We start from the raw sequence: 24,736 nt of genomic DNA, 5'->3' as shown, positions 1-24,736 counted from the left end.
TGGGCTCCCCGAGATCCGGAATCCGTACAGAGAGCCGTAGAGATCTACAATGCGGAACAGATCACCGGATTCCTCTATAAACCTCTCCCAGTCCAACCTCGCCAGCCGCCGGCAAGTATTATTTGATACAGATTCAGCTGTTTCTGGATTATCATTCCCATTATCCTCAGCCAGCAAAGATAAACCTCCTTCATTCTCTAATAATTTCACCATTTTGTAGCCTTGATCTATACATCTGTTTGAAAAATTTCAATAAACAAATAACTGATATTCTAAATATAATTATATTAGGAAATGTGGTAATAGCGGATTAGATGTCCGCCGAGCGCCGCTATGTATAAAATCCGTTTTTTCCTCGTTTAGACCGATCCTGTTTCTGACGGCGTTTTGACTTTCGTGATCCAAGAAACTGTCTGCACGGAAATCGCCGGCGAGAACCTCGCAGAATGCGTCTTCAGGAGAAACGGGGTGAGCGCGAGGATAAATGATACACAGCGCGTCCGCGGATAAATCGCTTTATGGATCACGACACATGCTTTAAAGCCCGTATTTCACTTTTTGAAGGGACAGTTTAATGCCCCCGACAGCCCTACCGCACATTAACGTTCTCTGTGAGTGGCATTAACCCTCTGTGAGCACTTTATTAAATACATTCTTCAAAAATAATAAACAATTAAATCACTTACCAGATGCAGAAGCTGCAGCCCTGCAGCTGACGCTGCCTTTTTCCTCCTCGTTGTGGTCTCGCTATTCCTCCCACTGATTGGCTTTTTGAAGCGGCCAATCAGTGGCAGGATATCACTCGTAATGGAATCAATAGGAACTCAATATAAAGGAAGAAGATCAGCCCTGAAATCTATCGGATTCCAGTGTAACAGAAGCGGTAACAACGTATCAGACGAGCCCTCGGACGCTCATATATATATATATACTATAGGAAAATATTCAGGGGTGGATTTACAGCCCATCTGCCCCGAAATTTCCCAAATGGCCAAAGAAGAATAAAATGGATTGGAATTGGGCAGAAAATACTGAAATTAGATATTTCGTAAATAAATAACTGCAAATATTTAACACCTAAAATGTATTTCTCAGGAGGTTAAAAACTGCACAGCGATCTTTGGGGGATCAGGCGAGGGGGACGCGGTGAAATGCGACACGCTGACTTCTTTGGTACGTTTATATGTCTTATTATTATTATTATTATTATTATTATTTAGTCTGCATCCATGTTGGACTGCGTGGGAACTTCTTCCTGTACCCCCGGGGTAACGGTCACACCTGGGACCTTCCCATAACTGCCCCAGGAGCTCATCCTTGACCTTTAAAAGCCAGGAAGGGGTGTGTCTGAGTTGAGGAGGCGGGACTAGGTATGTATAGGGCGGAGCTAGCACCCAAAAGCATTTAAATAAGGGGGGGGGTGATGGACCTTAGTGGTCCCGTCCATGGATTATGGTCACTGACCAGGAGGCTCTGTAATCGGCTCTGACCTCTGGAGGCTCCGGCTGAGACCTTGTACTCTCTTCGCAGGGCGATCCTCCAGCTCTCCCTCCGAAAGGGAATCACTGGAGAGGGAAAAACAGGAGAACATTCGGCGGACAAAAGAAATGGCGTCACCCCAAGCCCCTCCGTAGCCAACCCACCAATGCGAGCGACACTCAGGACGCCGGCTCCTGCTTATGGTGTATTATTGATAGGCTTTGATTTTATCTCTGTTTTAAAAATTATATTTTTTTTCAGTTTCTGAAAAGCTTTTTTTGCCAAAAAAAATCATAAAACAAATATCCTGCTAACTTACTGATGATTGTGCAAAGCCATATTTCCCAAGTGTCTCTGTTTAGGTTAGCCAGTCCTGCTTTGAGCCCCTAACCCCAGTGTCCACAAAACCTGTAAATGCCAGGATTTAACCCTTTGAGCACCGGGTTTCAGGCAGATTTTTTTGGGAGTTTCAGTGATGATCCTTCCTATGCACAGCTTACGCTTTCTCCGGGGAAGCTTTTATTTTTGGGGGTTTTGTTTTTCGGGACACGTTAAGCTATTCGTGGATACATTGTTTGGGGTTAACCCTGCATCCTATCACATATAACGTATGAATAAAAACAAAAAAAAACACGTTTTGTTTTTCCATTATTTACCCACAAATCATAAACCAATTTATCAGAGTGTTAATATGTGTTTGATGTTAACATGTATGTGTATTTTTGGGTGAGTGTATAGCGTGTGTGCGTCGGTGTATGCTGTTAGAGTGTCAGGGGTGCGTCTAGGGTAGGGGAAGAAAGATTTGAGGGAGAGAGTGTATGTATGAATGTATGTATGCAATGTATGTAATATATGTATATAATGCATGCATGTAATGTAAGAATGTATGTAATTTATGTATGTAATGTATGTAATATATGTATATAATGAATGTATGTGTTGGGGTAAATACAAAGTATGTATATCTGTAATTAATATGTGCTTGATTAAGTTTATGTGTGTGTATATGTATGTATGATAGCTGCAAGCCACTTAAGGGGAAGTAACAGGAAAGACAGCTGTAAGAAGATTTCACACCTATACACTATGTAGAGAAGGAAGGAAATGCATCACCTGGAGATAGCACGGGAAACATAGCAAGTCAATAACATCACACGGTGGGGTCTTGGGAACACAGGACAGGGACCTCATTTACACATCAATAGAGAAATCCCTTAAAAAGACATTGTAGAAACACACAGAGAAGGAGACTGGATTGGAGAGTCTCACCCTTGGCACATCACCCACACAGCATACACACTTAGCAGCAGATATTAGATAGATGGGATGTTTGTGATCGGTATGAATGATTGACATCTGTATATCACTGTAACTCTGGTTTTGTCTTTGCTGTAATTAATCTGGGCAGATTCTAATTAAAGCTCTCTCTCTGGTAAGAATCTTGGGTTGGCTGTTTTATTGTAATATCGGGTAGAAAACCTTAGTAGAACTAGACATATATATTATCTGGAAAAGGGGATACGGTTATATGTTAGTTCTTGGAGGAGGTAACAAGGGGTATTACATTTATCATTAATACACAACGCAGAGCGGATTATTCGATTGGTGGTATTGGTTTGAGAGAGGAGAAGTATATACAACAGTATGTATGTAATGTATGTAATATAATGCATGTATGTAATGTATGTAATATCATGTATGTATGAATGTATGTATGTAATGTATGTAATATATGTATATAATGCATGTATGTATGTAATGTATGTAATATAATACATGTATGTATGTAATGTATGTAATATAATGCATGTATGTATGTATGTAATGTATGTATGGTGTTAGAGTGAGTGTCAGGCTGAACCCCACCATATTGTCGTTGGATTCGGTCAGCGATCTGTACGAGACGTATTTCTCTGCCCCCCTCCCAGTTGCTCAGGACACTGCAGAGATGGGGCCCCTGGATCCTCCTTCCGACTCCCCGTAGTACAAGTGGCCCTATTATGAAATGAGGAGGGAAGCCACGGATAAAGCAGCTGGGTAAAAGTACACGGGGTCAGGGGCATTTTATTTTAGCCTCACAATAATTATATTATTACATTTATACAGAAAGGAATTGCACAAAAGGTATGTAAACATTACGGCGCGCATGCTGTGTGCTCCTATTGGGCCCCAGATCTTTCTAGCAACATCCCTGGAGAAGCTCACTGATTTATCTATACATTATACAGGGGCCGGGTCACTGATTTATCTTTACATTATACAGGGGGCCGGTCACTGATTTGTCTATACATTATACAGGGGGCCGGTCACTGATTTATCTATACATTATACAGGGGCAGGCTCGCTGATTAAAATATACATTATACAGGGGGCAGCTCGCTGATTTATCTATACATTATACAGGGGGCCGGCTCACTGATTTATCTATACATTATACAGGGGCCGGCTCGCTGATTTATCTATACATTATACAGGGGGCCGGGTCACTGATTTATCTATACATTATACAGGGGGCCGGTCACTGATTAAAATATACATTATACAGGGGCGGGCTCGCTGATTTATCTATACATTATACAGGGGGCCGGTCACTGATTTATCTATACATTATACAGGGGGCCGGTCACTGATTAAAATATACATTATACAGGGGCGGGCTCGCTGATTTATCTATACTGTGATCCTGCACCCACACAGGGTACCAAACAGCACGGTCCTCTAGGGTATTAACGCCACATCTCAATTAGGTAATCACCCACGATTTATTTGTAGTCCACGTATGAAGATATTTACAGGATTACATAGAACACAAATTCTCTACAAACAAAAGCCTAGCTCGTCTGAGCGCTTACTAACATATAACTCCTTCACTACTCAGGGTCTAAAACTAAACAAAACGTAATCCCACCAACCTTTTTGAGGGTCTCTCTTGTGCAAAGCAAGCCCTGCTGCTTCCAAACAAACTCTCTCTCTTCTGTCCAACAGGTCAGGTTATATTGCAGCCAGTGAGCTAATTACCTGCAGCTGACCAGTGCATTGGAGTCAGCTTAAACTCCTGGCCTGGATCCTGGGTCAGTCCAGGTGCATGTAAACTGCGGGGCGGAGCACCAGCCTGCCCTATATGTCATAGAAAACCCTGCAAAATCGAGGGGGAATGTATACCCCTTCCACAACAACACCCCGCACCTTGTTACAATACATTATACAGGGCTGGCTCCTCACTCCCTGTATGAGAGGCTCCCCCGAGGTCATAATGAGTGAAGTCAGGGAGGTGAAATGTTCAGTTCTCCTGCAAACATTGTGTGAGTTTTTATGAGATTCACGTGATTTACATAAATGACCGAAATATTGTGGATTATTGTTTTAAATCTCTTTATCTGAACGATTGTGACAACAACAAAGCAGGTTAGACACTGGAAGTCAGCAAGGTCACGCACAGCAGAAGGGAGTCATAGTTTCTGGTCCAAGACACACATGCGTCTTTGTCGCTATGTTTGAGTAAATAAGGGTGTCATTTTATTTAAACAACTTATTGCAACAGAGTGACTGTCAGACCGCGAACTGCAGAGACGCAAGCAGATTCCTTAGAGATAGCAGCGCAATTACAGTCAGCGGACACCAGAGGTCGCTGCAGCTGCGCCTGGCGGATACGCTTCCAGCTCATAATAAATCGGGGATGGAAGGAAAACCATAATTTGGGAATGTCCAGCTTCTTAAAAGTGCGTTTTCACCTTAAATGGCCTCAAAGTGACTTCCTTGTTAATATTATAATCGTCACATTCCAGAATATAGAAAAACATAATCAAAACTGACTCAATAATTATATATATAAAGTATTGTGAATAAGTGCCAGGTCACAATAGAACACCCTCCAATAAGTGTCGGCATATATAATCTCTTTAAATAGTATAAACATGTGAAAAATAATATGTTTGGAGTGGTTTTTCACATTTATTAAAATGAAAGTATTTAAAGACATTATATATATAGCCGCCACCATTATGTCCCGTCGCATGGTTTAAATCGCCCCCCCCCATCCTGAGATGTCTGTGATAATAGCGTTATGGAGGGACCTGCAGATCAGATGCGCAGCCGCGCATATACAGCTGTCTGCCGCTGACGGGGAGCCTTATCACCAAGGATTTGCTGCCACCGTAGGCACAGTCGACCTAGTCCAGAATACGTCACCGGTCCCAGGTCCCCTGATTTTGGTTATCGTGCTTAGGCTCCTAATGTTCCAAGCGCAATAAGGTCTGATGCAGGCTACGTGGGAAGACTCACATTCGAGATGGTTTTGCAGGGGGGGAATAATCTGCAAAGATTATCGTCATTCATTTATTGTGGCAAAAATAAACAGGAGCTCCCACCTGTTCCGGGCTCCTTCACTCTAGAACTGAAGATGATCGGGTCCTTCTCATTCACTAACAGGCTTTGGCCGTGACCCATAAAATATGTTTTTTTCCCAAGTTTAATCCACCTGTCTCCCACGCGGCCCTTGCAATGACCCTTAGGTGTTGCCCGATCTGCCCTATGGGAAATCCAGTCCGGCTTTTGGCTGGGTAACTGGGTAACCATTAAATACGAAGCCAGGATATTCCCCTCACCCACACCGAAGAGAGCAAAATATTGCTTTATACGCCCCGAGACCTCTTCCCACCGTTCAGTCTCTCTTTAACCCATTATGGGCTTTGTCGTGAAGGGGTTAAGCAGCTTGCGCTTCATTATTTGTTTTGCTGAACAAGTTGCTGGAAATGAACGTTCTTTAATATTTGCGAAGCGCCTCTTGACATCTGAAGAGGGAGAAGCGCCTTTCCCGTGAAGCCACACTGCGTGCCGTCTTTACGCTGGAAGGTATGGAATATACCCTCGGACTGCTCCTCCTGGTCTGCCTGCCCCCGGCCGGGAACCCCGCGTCTCTTGGCGCAGACGGCGGAGAGGATCTGACAGAAATTATCAACGACCTGATCGAGTCCTACAACAAAGAGTTCACCAAAACATCTTTATTTACTCTTCTGAGGGCGGAAGAGAAGAGCGCTGCGGTACGTACATTAACAGGGAACATACTATAACTATACATTATACAGGGCCGGTCACTGATTTACCTATACATTATACAGGGGCCAGCCACTGATTTATCTATACATTATACAGGGGGCCGGGTCACTGATTTATCTATACATTATACAGGGGGCCGGTCACTGATTTATCTATACATTATACAGGGGGCCGGGTCACTGATTTATCTATACATTATACAGGGGGCCGGTCACTGATTTATCTATACATTATACAGGGGGCCGGGTCACTGATTTATCTATACATTATACAGGGGCCGGTCACTGATTTATCTATACATTATACAGGGCCGGTCACTGATTTATCTATACATTATAGAGGGCCGGTCACTGATTTATCTATACATTATACAGGGGCCGGCTCGCTGATTTATCTATACATTATACAGGGGGCCGGTCACTGATTTATCTATACATTATACAGGGGCCGGTCACTGATTTACCTATACATTGTACAGGGGGCCGGTCACTGATTTATCTATACATTATACAGGGAGCCCGCTCGCTGATTTATCTATACATTATACAGGGGGCAGGCTCGCTGATTTATCTATACATTATACAGGGGGCAGGCTCGCTGATTTATCTATACATTATACAGGGAGCCCGCTCGCTGATTTATCTATACATTATACAGGGGGCAGGCTCGCTGATTTATCTATACAATGGGGAATTATAAAACCATTCTTCACAATGAATTAGTTAAATTTATTTGGATAATAAAATCGTGCGGCTCGGTGCCAAAAGCAGCTCACATGGTAGAAATACATGTTGGCTGCAGGACTCTGAATTACTTTCCGGAAAACCATGCGCATCTCAACGTTTGGCATCCCCTCTTTTCTAGGAGGTGAGAATGTTTGCTGGGTATGAGGGGATCGCAGGGTTCTACAGCCCTAAAAGCCCCGATAATGTGTATAGAAACAGCAGGGAACGGCTTTATAAATTAAACGGGGTAAATAAACCGCATTATTCTTCTTCTAAATGCCCCCCTCAGTTACACAAATACCCCGCCATGGGGCACAAAGTCACATCATAAGTCTAGTGTAACGTTAAAGGAACAAGAGAAAGGCAAGAACATAGGAATTAAAATCTGTAGATTGCGATACACAAGGCCCCCCTGGACAGTTAAGGAATGAGTAATATGACCGCTGGCCGCAGTTTGCCGGCAGTCCCCCTACTGGACGGGTGGGCGCAACAATGGCGCCAGCTAAGGGTTTATAAGAAAAGGGTCCCTCTTGCCTCTTTCCCGTCTGGATTTTAAGGACGGGAACCTAGCGCCTTTCCTCGCTCTTTGTGATGTGTGAGCCGTATTTGTTGGCTGTTGCCGTTCCGTTGCCCCCCACTTTGGCCGGCGCTGAATGGTTGGTAGATTGGAGGCTGAGAGCTCTGGAGCAGCGGCCATCAGGAATAGTTGGTGCTCGGAGTACCTCGTTCACTCAGTGCAATAGAATGTATAGAATTGAGTAAAATGATACCAACATCTGGACCACCCCATCATATGAAGAGTAACAGCTCGAGCCAAGCTGGCCCAGGACGGTCCATGTGTGATGATTATCTTTACCGATCTTCATTAAGTTGGGTTCAGCTCCTGCATGGCTTTCAAACCAAGCTCAGGGTTGGGCCCAGACCAAGTTTAACTCATATTATGCACCGGCCGACTCGTATGTATTTGTATAATGACATCATATCCCCTCTGACGCACCTTTCAGTGTTCAGCTAGAAACAGGTTGTGCGATTTCAGCCAACTCTCAACCGCAAACTCAACTCGCTGCTTAGTGAATAGACTCCAGAATGGTTATTAATACGGAGACATCTGCGGAGGCGACATAAATTCTCTCTTTTTAGAAGCTGCAGACGTGTAACTGAGCCGGGGACCTCAGAGCCTCTCCTGCTGAACAATACGTAACATTTGGCTGTAAGGAGTGTGTTGGAATTGTGTAACTTTGTAGTTTGATATGTGTAGTTATAGGGAGTGTGGGGTTGCAGGTGATTATTCGCTTTATTTGTAAGCGACACAAAAGATGGATAACAGCGTTTTCTAAATAAACCCTAGAAGAAACCCAACGCGCTGAGCGTGAAGCACGTAGGATTTATCTGCCCTAGAATCGGGGTTACAATGTATTCCTGCAAACGGCAATGAAAAGAAATCCAACTGTGCTCGCTGTATGGCAAGTGAAACGCGTCAGATTTTTATTCGGGCCACCAACAATTTATTTAAAGTAAATAAACCAGGGAGATAAAGGGTCACCCCGGGAGACGTAGGTCGTCTCGGAAGCTTGCAATCTATTACACTTCAGCCAATGAAGGGATCATATTTAGCAGATTTGCTTTTTTCCTTTTCTATGACTTGCATGGCGCAACTCTAAACCTTTATAATTATATAAAAGATTTTTAAAAAAATACAAAAAAGAAGTGAAAAGCTGTTCAGAAGAGCTGACAATCTAGCGGGAATATAGAGGAAACACAGCTATATTTTGCCCCATGAAAAATTATTAGTACCCCGCTCTTGGGGTAACGTGCTGCCCGCTTCCACTCCAGCCACCAGTTGTCCTGTGTGGAGCCCCATCTACAGGACCACCCGACGGTGTCGGTGGGGCCATCAACAATGTCAGCTAGCTGTAGCCTGGATGGTCCCAGATAAGCATTTGAGAAGTTAATGTATCCCAGCATGCACCTTATCCCTCCACTTCCCTCTTTATTGGCTGCCAACAAAAAAATATTTGTGGCATAATTGGAGAAAAGGGAGGAGGTTTGGATGAGTGCCCCAAATGCCCAAATACTATTGAGTCAGCCGGCAGTTTGGGTGCATTTAAAATCTCACAAACTTTACAGAAAAGGTTTAAACTACATTTTTACAAACAAACCTGCAATTTCTCTTTCAGGGCGACGCGACTAAACCTCCAGAAACTATTATTTTAATACAAGAAACAGTTTGTTCTGCATCGACGTACACGGCGCTGAAGGACTGTCCCTTTAAACATGGCGGAGTAAGTATTAACGTAGTCGGTTCAGGCAGCTTTTGTAAGCGTGGGGGGGGTTGAGCGAACGTCAGGACAGGAAATCCATCAGATAATGCTGGCTCTGCCACAGGCTGCCACCGATGGCGAGGCACAAGCTGTGCCAAGCCCATTCCCTTCCTGAATCCGGCCCTGGCTTTATAGAGTTTGGACAGTGGAAAACCTGGCCCGGCTTAGCGATTACGTATATATACCCAGATAAAATACCCAGACAGAGAATAAATTAAATTACCAATATGGGTATTTTTTAGATTATCCAAAAAGCACTGTGAAGATTATAAATCTAATTCAGCTGTGAGATGAAATAAAATAGAATAAATGTAGTAACTTCCCCTTAGTAGTTTTCGGGCAGCCTCCCTACAACAACACTCTCCAAATGTTGAAAACAAAATGTAAGACCCAAGATCCACTAGGGGGCGCTCACATAAACCCAAAGAAAAGGAGAGATAAAGATGACAGCGCAGATCCATTGTTTGCATCGTTTTGTATCTCTTCTTTTCTTTGGGTTTATGTGAGCGCCCCCTACCGGCTTAGCAATTTTCAGGATCATTAGTAATTAATGGACAATATTAATTAATCTGTAACATATTTCTAGAAAAATCAATGAATTGAACTCATATACTGTATATCATTTATATAACATATAACATATAATTATTTATATATATATTATTATCATTATACAGGAAGTAAGGAAATGCCGAATCTCTATGGATCGCAACAAAACCTTCACAATGCGGTGCGAGGATCCACCTGGGCTCGACGACGAGGCAAGAAATCAGGTACAGAGCGTCTGTTACTTTATCTGCCAAATACAAATAACTTTTTCTGCGCATTGATACAAATGAAATATTTTGTATCAATGTAAATGATTCATTGAACATGACGTGAATGAGGCAAGAGGATGAAGATGCAGAGAGAAGGAAGTGCGGACAGAAGCGTCCACCCAGCATTGGAGAGCGCGGTCAATGGGACAAGAATGATGAACCCCTAAATTCAGACTAAAGGATGACTGACCCCAACCCTAACTGCAACCCCACTCCTTAGCAATCCACCTAAATGCCTACATTTTCTGCTCAGAGATTCCACAAATATTAACCCTTCAATGGCCCATCACACACACCCCATTGCAGTGACCCGCTCATGGCAGCAGCCGAATTCTAATAACGGTCCTTTTGGAAACCACAAAAATAAAGATAAAGTCACCCGTACTTCCAGCAAGTACCAGCAGAGGGCGCACAAGAGCAACTGTCCCAAGTTACCAACAAAGCACGGGTTCTTGTAATGAATTTACAACCATGGTTCTTGGTGACTTCACCCATCTTTACAAAACATTTAATCATAAATAACCTTGTACAAGGATTGAAAATGCAGAATAAATATATTTCTGGAAAATGTGATTAAATCGGCACTTCAGTCAGAATTCTCCGTTAATGTAAGGTGATCGTTAGACGCAGGGTGTCCTATTTTCAGGGACGTTCCTCGACTGAGCCTTCTGTCCTTCATTTTTATTTTTCCTGGCATTTGTGACATTTTAGGATTTTTTTTTTTTCAAAGTAAAAAGGCATTAAAAACACTTTATTGAATATAACACCTAAACATAACATCCGTAATACTAAATCAGATAAAAACCTTTTTTTGTTTTGTTTTAAACAAGGCTATATCTAAGATTAGAAAGAAAGTTTATTTCCTTTACTACGCATGCATTCTCTTTTCATTCCCTCAGATGCAGCGCATTCTTACAGCTCCTGTGTCTAGAACTTATCGGAATCAGATAAATAAATAAATACATTATTTTAAAACCCTGGATTTCATTTAAAAAATGTCCAGTCAGCTTCCATTAAGGCCAAACTTCCCAGTTGGCTTCAGCAACTTGGTCCAACCGGCACCTTAAATATCCTTAGCGGACAGATGATCCAACCAGACTCCAGCAGCCGACAGATTTAACCCCGTAATTTATACATTATAAGAGACCAGAATCACCCAGTATGAATTCTGTTGGGTATGTTGGATTCTTGGGCTGGGTGACTCTCTAATCCAAATCGCTTCTTGGAGGCAGAAAGGGGGAACTCTGCGTCTCTGAGAAAATGTATCGATTCCTGTGTTCTTTTATGTTTTGTTTCCTAATTTTATATATACGGTATTTATATTATATGTTAGTAACGATACATGAATTTATTGGCTGAGGACTAGTTCTAATGGATAGTTATCTAGAAAAAAACTTTTAAAGTGAAGCCAAGTGAGTCACTCGGTAAAATTTCAGGTTTCAAACTGGTTCATCCTTTGGGGTTTATATATCATTTATATACACAGTATGACGTATTCATTTGGGAATAAAGGGAAGTCGGGAGTTAACCTGAGACAGCCTAGGGATAAAGAATTAAAAATAACTGGATATAAACTAGACCCAGACTAGATATTAAGCAAAAATAATTATATGTTATTATGCATAAGCTGGTCCAAAGCTTAAAAAGTGATTTTATCACCATATCACCCATTGGAATGGACAATTCCATTGGTTGCTATGGTCATAAAAATACTTTTTACACATAATGCATAATTGTGGTACGGACATTAAATTTTTTAAAAAAGTAATTTTAATAAATAAATAATAAAATTTTAATTAAAATTTTTTTTTCCCCCAGGTCTCTACTGTCGAAGACGTGGCGCAGACCGACATGATGTACAAGATGCTCGACGTGGACGGCATGAAAGTTCCAAAGATCGAATGCTTGGAGTGTATATTCACGCGTCTCCCGGGATAAGAGGAAACGCGGAGCTGAAGCTGCTGCCGTATCTCTGATCAATAATCAGTCATTATCGTTAATAAATCCTACAGATTAACTTCCCGTAAACTAATGTAACAGCGATAATAATTACTAAATGTATCAGCATGAAAAGGGTCAAAAATATCCCGATCCCTATAAATGATCCAGCCTGGGGGTTAAAACAATTTGGATACGTATGGCGCTCATTTTCAAGTCTACAGGTCAAGAGGAACCATATAAAATCCCAACGATAAAGAGGAAATGTATCAAAATGTCAAAAACCACTGAACCAAGATCGTTCCAGAAGAACCGCATAATAATCATACCTGCGAACTGTCCAGGTTTTGCCCGGAGACTCGTCACTTTCCAGGTCACCACAGAGAAACTCCGGGTCACGGGGGCGGCTTTTTGGCACGTCCAACTTCGTGCCCACCTCAATCCAATGACATCTTATATTTGGGCTACACATTCGCAAGATAAAGATCCGTCAGAATATACATTCTATAATATATGTATCAAAGTAAAGAAATTGTTTCTAACAAATAATAACAATAAACATAAAAATGATTCCACTTCTCTCTTTTCTATACAAAAAAATACACACCAGGTGTCCATTTTTGTCTAAGAACGAAATCATTTTATTTGTAGAAAAAGTATTAATTTTGGAACTTTAAAGACATTTTATTTTCTAGATATAAAATCCGTAAAGTCTCGGACATTATGCGTACAATTTACCCCTGAAAGGGGAGAATTATACCCGAGTACACATTTGTTAATGCTGCGATCGTCCAGCGTTAACCCCTTCAGTGCCACAATCAGGTCATGGCTGCACTGAAGAGGTTAGCGTTCGTGTGATCAGTCCCCACGGGATTGCGGGCACCGTGTCACAATGAATGATGTGCTGACCAGCATTGAAAGAGTTAAAAATATCAATAATTAAAAAAATTATAATAATAATCTTCCAGGTTAAAAAAAAATAATAATTCATTATTATTTTATATGTTTATTACGTACCTGATTACTATCTGATCACTGATTGGTAACATTTTAGGTCACTGATTATTGATCTTGTTCACCAATCGATATCAGCTGCCTAACCTTGCCACTTACGACCCAATTAAATTGCTAGCCGATGAATGATTAATGACTCATTGGTCGCTGATCAACCTGGTGAGTGCGATTTTATATCATATATTTATAATATATATTATTATTATATATCTAATATATATATTATTATTTATATGATACCTAAGAATTTACGTCAAATAATATCAATATGTATCGGGCGTAAACCGATCAACAGAAACAGCTACATTCAACTAAAAAATTACACATATTTGGCAAAGTTTAGGCAATTACCTGATGGTTAAAAAGGGCACTTTGTATGAAAATATAATTCTTGCCAATTCTATAAATCGAAGCAGGTTGAATGCAGTATAATTATAAACCAGTCTCAGCCCCGGTACGTTCCACAGTTCATTTCTTTTACGGGAATTCAGATCTTATAATTGTAAATATGTTTTTCAATCACTGCGATATTGAAGAGGAGCCTCCTGCGCGGAGCCCGTCGGTCAGCGAGCTGCAGAGGAGGCAGTATGAAGGTCTGGCCGATAGTCGCTCTCATGTCATGCGCGTTAACGGCGTCTGGATCTGAAATCTTACATAAATCCAGTGATGGGGCGTTCCAAAGGGAGCCCAATCTTGGCCCAAAACCTCGTCTGAAGGATCGGTTTGTAAGTGAAATATTTGTAAAGAATTGTCACATTGAGAGTAACGCTTCCATCTACACGTGTGTGTGACAGGCGTGCTCCATCCCTCACATGTACTGCATGTAACAGCTCAGGGTCACCTCGTAATTAATATTTTCTTTTTCATTCCTTTCTCTTTCACCAAAATGCACGAGACGTTCACCGGAATCCTCTCTATACATTTGGTGTCGATTCCCACGCCCAGCTCCGGTCACGTGAATTTAGATGCACTTTATCTCTTTTTTACTTTCTCCTTTCTATTTGCACAATGGTTATCTCGCCAGTATATTGTTTTCTTCTATTAACATCTCTAATATATTCCCTGCTATCTACCATAACATTATGCACACTTGTAATATATATGTAATATACTATACATTCAATATATATGTAATATACTGTATCTGCAATATACCATAAATGTAATATATGTAATATACAAATGTAATATATGTAATATACTGTATATGTAATATAAATGATATATACTGTTTATGTAATATAAATGTTATATACTGTATATGTTATATATCTATATGTAATATACTGTATATGGAGGTATATAACATATGCTGTATATGTTATATACGGTATATTATGCTAAATTGCATAATTAATTATATATGCGTGACATCACAGAAATATAATGCGCACCTACTCCCCCCCAATATTTCCTGTCACAGAAACATAATGTGCCCCTACCCCCCCAATATTTCCTGTCACAGAAACATAATGTGCACCTACCCCCCCAATATTTCCTGTCACAGAAACATAATGTGCACCTACCTTCCCTCCCCCCCAATATTTCCTGTCACAGAAACATAATGTGCCCCTACCCCCCCAATATTTCCTGTCACAGAAACATAATGTGCACCTACCTTCCCTCCCCCCCAATATTTCCTGTCACAGAAACATAATGTGCACCTACCTCCCCCCAATATTTCCTGTCACAGAAACATAATGGGCACCTACCTCCCCCCAATATTTCCTGTCACAGAAACATAATGGGCACCTACCTCAGTTTACTTTTATCAGTGCAGACAGGAGTAGGGAGTTAGGGACATTAGGGAGTTAGGGACATCATGAAATTAAACATCACTTCCCCCCAGCGCTCAGCCTCCACCAGTCACGCCGTTGCGGCACGTAGCAATGCGCTAAAGACAGAGCGGCAGGAGGGGGAGCGCTCTAATGGGTGCTCCCCCTCCTTCCAAATACCGGCCAAGTGGCAACCCTAACCACTGAATAAACACTGGATCCCCCCCCCCAGTGCAGTGCAGAGTCATACGTACATTGCACTGCAGTATGTAAGCAGGGGCTCCTTGCCATCAGGGACCTCAGAGCAACTGGCCCCTCGGTTGGGGGGTCTAAAAAGACCCCCGGAGCACATGTGCAGAAATTGCCCCCAATTATTTTTATAGGAGGGCTTTCCTGCCACTGATTCCTTGCTTTATGGTGGGGGGGGGGAGTCCACTGCAGCTTTGTAAAGATAAGTAAACTTTAACTAAATCGAAATAAATAAATAAGAGTAAAGTGCACCCCCGGCATTTTTTTTTTTATAAATGCAATACAAAGGCTGCAAGAAACAGCGATCAATGATAATGCAGAGAAAGTGGAAGTGAATGAATGAAATTGTGAACGTTGGCCCACAAAGGACACGCAATACTCCACACGCTCTGAAGGTGAATATTTATCTAGGTCACAGAACCAGTCCCATACCTGCACATTAATACGAGTTTATTAAGGCGTAGATTTATAGGCGAATGTATCTAAATTATTATTGTAACTGTTGCAACAGAAAGAAATATGAATCATAAAGCTGGGTGACATACTTTACTAGAGCATTAATTCACCCCTGGAATGGTCTTCGAACGCATCCGAACCTCTAACCCAACCGCTCAGACGCATCTTAAAGGGACAGGCCCACAAATGATGAATGCACACCAGGCAAAGGGTGTTCCAGAAGCTCCGCCATTTTACCCGCAGATAACCTTCTGAGAACTTCCACAAAAATGGTGGAGCTGCCAGTGATGTCCTCTCCTCTAGTTGGAGGGTCGAAGGAGAGGGTGCTTCCGGAAACTTCGCCATTTTGCCTGAAGATAACCACTTGTGAACGTCTGCAAAATGGCAGAGCTTCCAGTGACGTCCTCTCCTCCCATTGGAAGATCGAGGAAAGGAGGTCATCAGAAGCGCCGCTATTTTACCCGAGGACAAACACTACATGAACATAACAACAAACACGCATATCCAGCCATCGGCCGCTCTTACATCATCAAATGGCCACTGGTCTTAAAGTGCCAGCGCCACCCAATCATCACTAATGTATTCATTAACCCTTTGGGGGGAAAAAACAAAACTTATAATTTAATCACATCTAGAAATTATATTATCGTTATTTTAAATCTTCATTTTTTCTGCTAAAAATTCTATAGTTTTCATTGTGATTTGTTTTTTTAAAATACGAGTTCTATTTGTTAATTTTTTGTTGCATTAATAATTATTTCACGCTTTAGTTACAGGCTTCCAAAAAGATCTATAAATAGCAGACTGTTAGATTTTTACTATATTTTGTAAAATGCGCCTCTATAAAACATTAAATTAGTTTGAATAAATCAAAGCAAATTGTTCATGAAATGTGTATTTTCCCCCTAAATTCCTGAGTTTAAAAATATTTATTAGCTTGTAGGGAATTGTTACGTAAAAGCTGCCCCACCCCCTTCGCAGTCAGACTGCTTAACGCAACCAATCACTGGCAAGACGGGGCTTTAGTACTCGCGACATTGGAGCGTCCCTTTAAGATATTATTGTAACTGTTGCAACGGGAAAAAGTCCAGCGCTTAATGCAGGCAGCCAGCTCTCCCGCTTGCCTCTCGCGCTCTTCGCAAGTACTTTTAAAACTCTATTTAGCTGCGGGGAGTATGGAAATATAGGGTTAATGTGCATTATCTTCATTTTAACAGTGCAAGCAAATCGCAGACGGGGAGAATAAAACCTCCGATCCACGAAACATGCGCGGGAAGCATGTTACGTAAACAAAGCCGCTGGTCCTGCCCGTGCGCTGCTTCCGCTGTGTTTTTGAAATGTACGAGGTAGACTGTGAATCGCCGGGGCCCTCGAGATCGATTACTGTTGTTTACGTCCTCGTCGGACTGGCCGTGTTTCTGCCTACCCTGGTGTTTCTCTTATATAAAGTTATGGGGTCGTCGGCGATGAAATGTAAATAAAATGTTAGATTCTGTGCACTATTTTTCTCTGTATGAATATGAACTTTGTACTCCAATATGCAAGAAATGACTAGATTGTAAGCTTCTGAGCCCAGGACCTCTTTATCTAATGTATCAGTTTGTCTTTGTCTGTCGGTTCCAGTTCTGTCGGTCTCTTTCAATGTAATAAATGAATTATTGGGCCCATATAAATAAAAAAAAAACCATAATAATAATATTATCATAATTATTTCCTATTTATATATTTAATAACGCAAAAATATGTTATATCCATATGTTCAGAAAATTCTTTGTCTGGGAACTCTCTGGATGTAACCCAGGGTCTCCAGGTATAGGGCTGTTTCCTGGGGTCTCCGGGTTACTTTCCTGGTTAGCCATGCCCATTCTCAGCCTGTTTAAGGCTGTCTGAGCATAAAACTAAATATTTTTCATGAAATCCACTCGTCATTTCCCAAAACATCCAATTTGAGCCTTTAACAGAGAAGGGGGGTAATTGCTCCATGACAATTGGGCCACTGCTTTAATGTTTCCATGCGTACTTGCAGTTCCACACACAGCCACCAGGGGTAGTAGAGTGATAAGAATGTCAGGAACCATTACATTATAACTGGATCCTTTCTGTGCTTCTCATATGGGTTTTCCATGAATTCGGTTTATGAAAATGTGTTTTGAACTGGATGTGTTTTGAACTATGACTGGATGGTGCATACGGTGCTGTCTGCCAAATGTGTCTTCATTGTGCCACTAGTCTGGACTTGGCCCCCAGGGCCAAATATTTCCTGCCCTCCCCTGGTCATTTACAAAGATAATGCTTACTGAGACCAGAGACCATCCAAAAAAAACTTTACAAAAGCACCCCTTCTCAAAACCCGTCCCTTTATCGTACGCTCTGCCTTCACCTGCTTCCATTACGAGGTCACTCGCCTTTTTGAGGTGATTGAAATTCCATAGGGGCCGTGAAACAGCCGGCCCTGCCCATAATGACCCGCTGGTCACCCAAGAAAAATCCAGAATCTAAACAGAACCAGATGACACATTCTGGATTACAACACACAATGGCATCTGGGAAACAATGCCAAACAATGTAAACAGTCAATGTATCCAAGAGACAATAAACTCCGCCAGCATATTGTTGGCTGGGATTTTAGTTTTTAATCTGTTTTAAATTTCTTAATTTGTGATTTTTTTTTAAACAGAAAAATAATGCAGATTATTTTATTAAAATATACCACACAAGGGGGAGTCCAGAACCGAAATGTGAGGCAAAGTTCCCCTGCACGAGAGAGCCAACGACCCCACACGTACATGTTGGCCTTCATTGGCCTTGTCATTGGGGTCCAGTTGATTTCCCTCTAGATACAAGAGAGCAACAAGGTCCATGTCTGATTCCATTAAGGTAAAATAGTCGCTTTATATTGTATACCAAAAACCACAAGCTGCAAGCGGTTCTAACAAATTACTTTCGATAATATGAAAGCTGTGACCAGGGCAGTCGACGTTGAAGTTCATACCTTTTATTGGGTCAACAAAGAAAAATGACTTCAAGTTTCGTAAGATTTAAGGTATCTTCAGAGGTATCTTCTTCATGGATAAAAATGGCAATAATAAAAAATGAATATGAGAAGACGGTTGGGGTTATAAAACCCACTGAGATAGCTTTATACAGAGGGTCCATGGCAAGAACTAGGCAAAGGCGACGTAGGTTTAGGCCCTATGTGTCTCATGGAGCTCCACGGGCAGGTTTGTTTAGTAAGCGGGCAGGAATGTGTTAATTAGATTATCATTTATCGGCTGAGTAAAAGGTGTGGAGATATCTCCGGAATGCCTGTTTTCTTTTTTTAAAACTTAATTAAAATAGGCGTTGATCCCACGCTGTATAAAGCGCAGCGCAGGAAGCCGCTTCGCACCGATCCGCTCTGTGGAGAAACGGACCATGAGCTCCTTGAGAAACTCGGGCGATGCTTCCAGAAACCGCGGGAGTTCGCAAGCCACCCCAAGCGGCCGAAACGTGAGTTTAACGACAGAAACGTGAACTGATCTGGTTTGTAACTGGGAGGTAGAATGAAAGAGAAGCCAAGGGGGCTTTGGGTTCCCGGGGGTCTATCAAGAAAGAAAAAGGACGGAAAAGCTACGTTTCAGTATTGTGAGAATTGGTCTAGAAGGTGGGAAGCCAGGAAGGTGATTTTTTCGGTCTGTAAAGGGTTTCTAGTGCTTTAGAAAACTTCCTCCCCATTCCGGTGGGCGTTACATGGCAGGAAGGGTCCTTGATGGAGGCTGCCATATTCCGTGCATATTCTCCACCTTCCATTCAGTAGCAGGGCCATAGGGCTACCTGCTGGTAACGACAGTGTAGGCCACATAGGCAGTGGCGTAAAACATACAGTCCTTGCCCCCCCCCCCCACAGTATATATATATATATCCTATTACAGATCTGAATGACTGTAATGAAGTATTAAATATGAAATTGTTGGAAACACATCGGTAATTAATATTAATATTACAGACATCACTAACAGCAGATTAGGGGCAGTTTATACTGATTAGGGAGATCGGTATATATATATATATGGGGCCGATCTGCCGGCGGAGACAGAGTTCCTATCTTGATGCGCATACGCATGCTGACATATACACATGACATATACATGCTGACATATACACATGACATATACATGCTGACATATACACATGACATATACATGCTGACATATACGCATGCTAACACACACAGTCATGCTCACACAGGGAGGCTTCTTTCTACCTGTGTGAGCAGCCAAGATAGGAACCCAAACTCCGCCAGCACATCGGCCCTATTATATATATATATATACCGATCTCCCTGACTCCAAACATACCCCCCTTAACACGGTGCTCGTATCTCATATTCTGCCTCCTGTTTCCTATCAGTGATTTTACTGCGTTGGATGCCATAATAAACCGACTGAATTCCTGAGATCGGGCTTGTGTCCGAATATCATTCCACAAGTTACGCGTGATAACCCCCAAAAAAACTTCATTATTGTCGTATTCATTCTTTGTTTGTTTTCTACAGAAAATTGCAGATTCAGCAAGACCGGGCACAGGAGGCGGAGTCAGAAGGACAGGGGGCGGGTCTTTCCCCATCGAGCAAATTACAGTGAATGTGGAGGAAAACCCGCCGCCGACGTCAGCCTTTTATTTATATTATCTGGCATCGAAGAACTCGAAAAGCGGAGTCCTTGGTGGATTACCCTCTGTAGACGATAAACTACCACGGAAGGCTCCTTCAGCCTATTATAAATATTACCAGTATAGTTTAAGAGCCGAGTACTGAAACGTTCTGGGTCACAAGAGTCACTGCGGAAATGCTGCTTATTACTCATCGGTGTAATTATATGACATAAATGACTCGATAATTAAAAGGGACGAGTCTTAATTGAAATCATTAATAAACATTGTTTTGCTGTTATAAATAAATGTATCTGTAAAAGCTGCTTCTGATTAAAATTACCCAATAAATCTTTATTCACCGGTTGTCCGCTCGCTCCGTATCTACTTTTGCAATAGAAAAAAACGCTGAAATGTAGGAGGCCACGGACAAAAGATGGAAAAATAGCCCGCTTTTCCCCGTTCCGCAGAAATTCCTGCATATTCATTAATGAGTGAAACAGAAACAGAAACCACCAGTTTTCACCCATTCAGTTTGATGTCGCAACAAAACCTGTAATGCTGCAAGTCTCATGATGTCATGAGCTGCATTTATGATGCAAATGACCTCAAAAACACAATTTTTTTCTGTAGGAATGCCACTTGCCTCCATTTTTCAAAGATATTCAAAACTTTTTGCCAACCCCTAGTTCAGATTGGGCTTCACTTATTTCACACAAAAGCAGTTCCCTGAAAAGATCCATTAATGTTGTCTTAATGGCCGTGGAAATTCAATAATGTTCTTTTTTAGAATGCTCGGTGGCCAAGTGTTCCAGAAGTTTGAAAGTGTTATTTTTTAGAATGCTCAGTGGCACAGACTTCAGAAACTTATTTTACTGTTCTATTTAAGAATGCTCAGTGGCACACGTGTCAGATAATTGCTTTACTGTTATATTTTAGAAAGATCATTCTTTTAGAATGCTGAGTTATTTCACTATTCTGTTTTAGAATACTCCGTGTCTGACGTGTCCCAGAATTCTGATACTGTTCTATTTTAGAATGAACAAAGTGTCCGATAAAGTTACTGCCATATTTTAAAATGCTCAGTGTCCTGCTGTCCCGGAATTCAGCTAGTGATTTGTTTTAGAACGCTCCGTGTCGCAGTTGCCAGATAATTATTTTACCGTTGTAATTTAGAATGTCCCACGTGGCAGACAACCCTGATGCTGTTCTATTTCAGAATGCTTACTGGCTCAAGAACAGAGGAATTTCAATACTGTTCTATCCAAGTCTTCCAGAATTATAATTTTGTTCTGTTTAAGAATAATCTGTGCCATGAGTGTCAAATATTTTTTTTACAGTGCTGTTTTAGAATGATTAGTGCACCAAGTGACAGAAAATAATGTCACTGCTTCAGTACTGTTTATTTTGGGAATGCTCAAGGTGGAAATGTCCTAGAATTGTGATCGTGTTCTATTGTAGTATGCTTGGTGTCCAAATGTCCAGAATTGTCAAAATGTTCTATGCTCAGTGTCCTAGGTGTTCCAGAACTGAAGTAGCACTCTATTTAAGGATGCTCTGATTCACAAGTTTCAATGTACCAAGGGTCAGAAAATAATTTCACTGTTGTGATACTATTCTATTTTAGAATGTCCGTATCCAAATATCCCATAATTCTTTTAATGCTCTTTTTTTTTTTAGAATGTTTTGTGTCCCAGGTCCCATGTAACTGTTTTGCTGCTATATTTGAAAATACTTAATATCTCCAGCATCTTAGGATTCGAATAGTGTGCAGTTTTAGAATGCTCAGGGTCCAAGTGTTCCAGAATTATTCTTTTTGAGAATGGTAGAATTGTAAAATGCTCAGTGTTTCTATGTCAGAATGGTCACTGTCTCAAATGCAGTGGAATTTTGATACTGTTCTTTTTTAGAATTAAGAGTGTTCCAGAATTCTTATAGTGTTCTATTTTGGAATGCTTTGTGTCACAGGTGTCAAATAATAATTTATTTATTTATTTTAGAATGCTCCGTGTCCCAAGTGTCAGAAAATTATTTTACTATTTTGGAATGTTCCATGTCAAACTGTCCCAGAACTCTGATAGTGTTCTACTTTATAATTCTACAACACTACAACCTAGTGTTCTGGAATTATTTTAGAATATGCTTGATGTCCGTAGTGTCAGAAAATGATTATACTGTTCTAATTTAGAATGCTCATGTCCCAAATGGCAGACAATTATGATAGTGTTCTAATTTAGAATGCTCAATGTTCAAGTGTTCCAGAATTTTGACAGTGTTGGATTTTAGAATACTTGGTGTCACTGTCCTGTTTATCCCTGTCTCTGCTATTTTTTGCCATTCTTAGTAATGTGCGTTACTTCTAGTGTTTATATATAAAGCTATTTGCTTTGAATGTTTCATGGCCCCTCCCACTCCGGTTCACATCTGCTCAGACTCCTTCTTAGGGTTGCTTGCTGCAGTTGACTGAGCTTCTAGTGGCTGTCCAAGGAATATTCTTTGACCTAAAAGAACCATTTCAGGACCTCCAGATCTGTTTATTTTTGTGCCTGAGAAGAAAGGACTCCATAATGGATCCATTCCCCCTGTGTGGTGGCGTTTGGGTTTAACTACTGTCAGAGTTTACTAAACATTAAGTTGGTTTCATTTTCTCTCATGCATCAGAGGGCCGCCATCTTGCTACTCAGTAGATGAAAGCAGAAACGTCGCAGGTGTCAGAAAATTGTTGCGCTTTCTATTTCACGATGCTCACTGTTTCACGTGCAGTGAAATTCATATACAGGGTTATAGAAATGTCAGATAACTATTATATTGTACTAATTTAGAGTGCCTGTGTCCCAAGTGGTTCTATTTCCAAATCTCAGGGTCCAAAATTTCTATAGGGTTGTATTTTAGAATGTTCTGTGCCGCAGGTGTCAGATAATTATTTTACTGTTCTGATTTAGAATGCTCCAATGGTGAGAAAGCGATTTTACTATTCTATTTTATAATTCTCAGTGCCCAAGGGTTCCAGAATTTTGTTTTCTATTTTAGAATGTTCTGTGCCACCAGTGTCAGATAATACGTTTTCTGTTCTATTTTGGAATGCTTGGTGCCATGGGTGTCAGATAATACTTGTTCTATAATAATGTTCTATTTTATAATGTCCAGTGTCCTAAGTGTCAGGAAATGTTAGAATGCTCAGTGTCCAAGTGTTCCAGAATCCTGACACTGCTCTGTTTAAGAATGCTTGGTGCCATGGGTGTCAGATAATACTTTTAATGTTTTGATTTGGAATGCTCCGTGTCCAAATGTTCCAGAATACAAATAGTGTTCTTTTTTAGAATGCTTGCCATTCCCAAGTGGCAGTAAATTCTGATGCCGCTCTTTTTTTAGAATGCTCAATGTCCAAGTGTTCCAGAATTATGAAAGTGTTCTATTTGAGAATGCTCGGTGGCACAGACATCAGATAAGTTACTCTTCTGTTATAGAATGTTGGAGGGGAATCAATAAGACTTACCTCAACTCAACCTGCTTGAAGATAAAGTTAAACCTGACACTATTCACGTCAACCCCAACAGATACTGGAGCTGAAATGAATTTGTTGCTGACAAGTTGGGGCAAATTATTCTGCTGAGCCAGTCTATGAAGCTGATAAATGTCAAGATTTACAGCTATTATATGACACGGGACCAAAATATTTCCCAATATTTCTAATGGTCCCATGGAGACTTTTAGGGGTGTGGCTGGGGCAGGGCTGTGACCTATCGCTAGCTATTCAAGTAACTGGGCGGGGCATTTAGAAGAAGAATAATGGGGTTTATTTACCCCGTTTAAATTATAAAGCCTGCTGTTTCTATACACATTATTGGGGCTTTTAGGACTGTGATACCCTCACTTTGAAGATTATATATATATTGAAATAGCTGGATTTTAGTTTAGTTTCGATAATTAGAAGCAATTAAGTAACATTAGGTAAGACGTTGGCTCTCGTTAACATAGGAGCTGGACCTTTTCCCAGGCTGTCGCTGTATGTTACACGTGAGGCCACAAACCCTCTTATTACGGTTTGCCTGTTAAAGTTGAATTAATAATTGTATTACCGTTCTGCCGATCGCCGCCTGCTGCCTGCTTTCCCTCTCCGGCAGAGAAAGTCGCTGAAAGTGTCTAGAGGTTAGAGTTGGTGCCGAGTTAGCCGTAGAAAGACAAGTATGGTCAAGCTGATACATTTCTTAGCAAAGTAGATTGGCATACAAGCTCTCAAGACCTCTCAGGTCTCTTCCTCAGGCATATTATACAAA

At 41.2% G+C, this 24,736-nt stretch overlaps 2 protein-coding genes across 2 annotated transcripts in view; both read left to right on the top strand.

The window, feature by feature from the left end:
• MYL3 (myosin light chain 3) overlaps positions 1-24,736 on the top strand; it is a 262,285-nt gene that overhangs the window by 168,944 nt on the left and 68,605 nt on the right. The window lies entirely within an intron of this gene.
• Positions 6,230-12,508, top strand: LOC128498065 (neutrophilic granule protein-like). The gene is made up of 4 exons (XM_053468348.1): positions 6,230-6,518; positions 9,437-9,541; positions 10,258-10,353; positions 12,217-12,508. Exons 1-4 carry the CDS (start codon positions 6,333-6,335, stop codon positions 12,334-12,336), a joined length of 507 nt encoding a protein of 168 aa, XP_053324323.1. The 5' UTR covers positions 6,230-6,332; the 3' UTR covers positions 12,337-12,508.

Source organism: Spea bombifrons, chromosome 5 (assembly GCF_027358695.1).
Source record: "Spea bombifrons isolate aSpeBom1 chromosome 5, aSpeBom1.2.pri, whole genome shotgun sequence".
NCBI lineage: Eukaryota > Metazoa > Chordata > Amphibia > Anura > Pelobatidae > Spea > Spea bombifrons.
Note: the sequence above shows the minus strand (reverse complement) of the source record. Positions and strands in the feature narration are given on the sequence as shown.

Coding starts and splice junctions, on each gene's coding strand:
- LOC128498065 (XM_053468348.1), top strand. CDS start 6,333: ATGGAATATACCCTCGGACTGCTCCTCCTGGTCTGCCTGCCCCCGGCC. Junction 6,519..9,436: donor CGGAAGAGAAGAGCGCTGCG/GTACGTACATTA, acceptor TTTCTCTTTCAG/GGCGACGCGACTAAACCTCC. Junction 9,542..10,257: donor GTCCCTTTAAACATGGCGGA/GTAAGTATTAAC, acceptor ATCATTATACAG/GAAGTAAGGAAATGCCGAAT.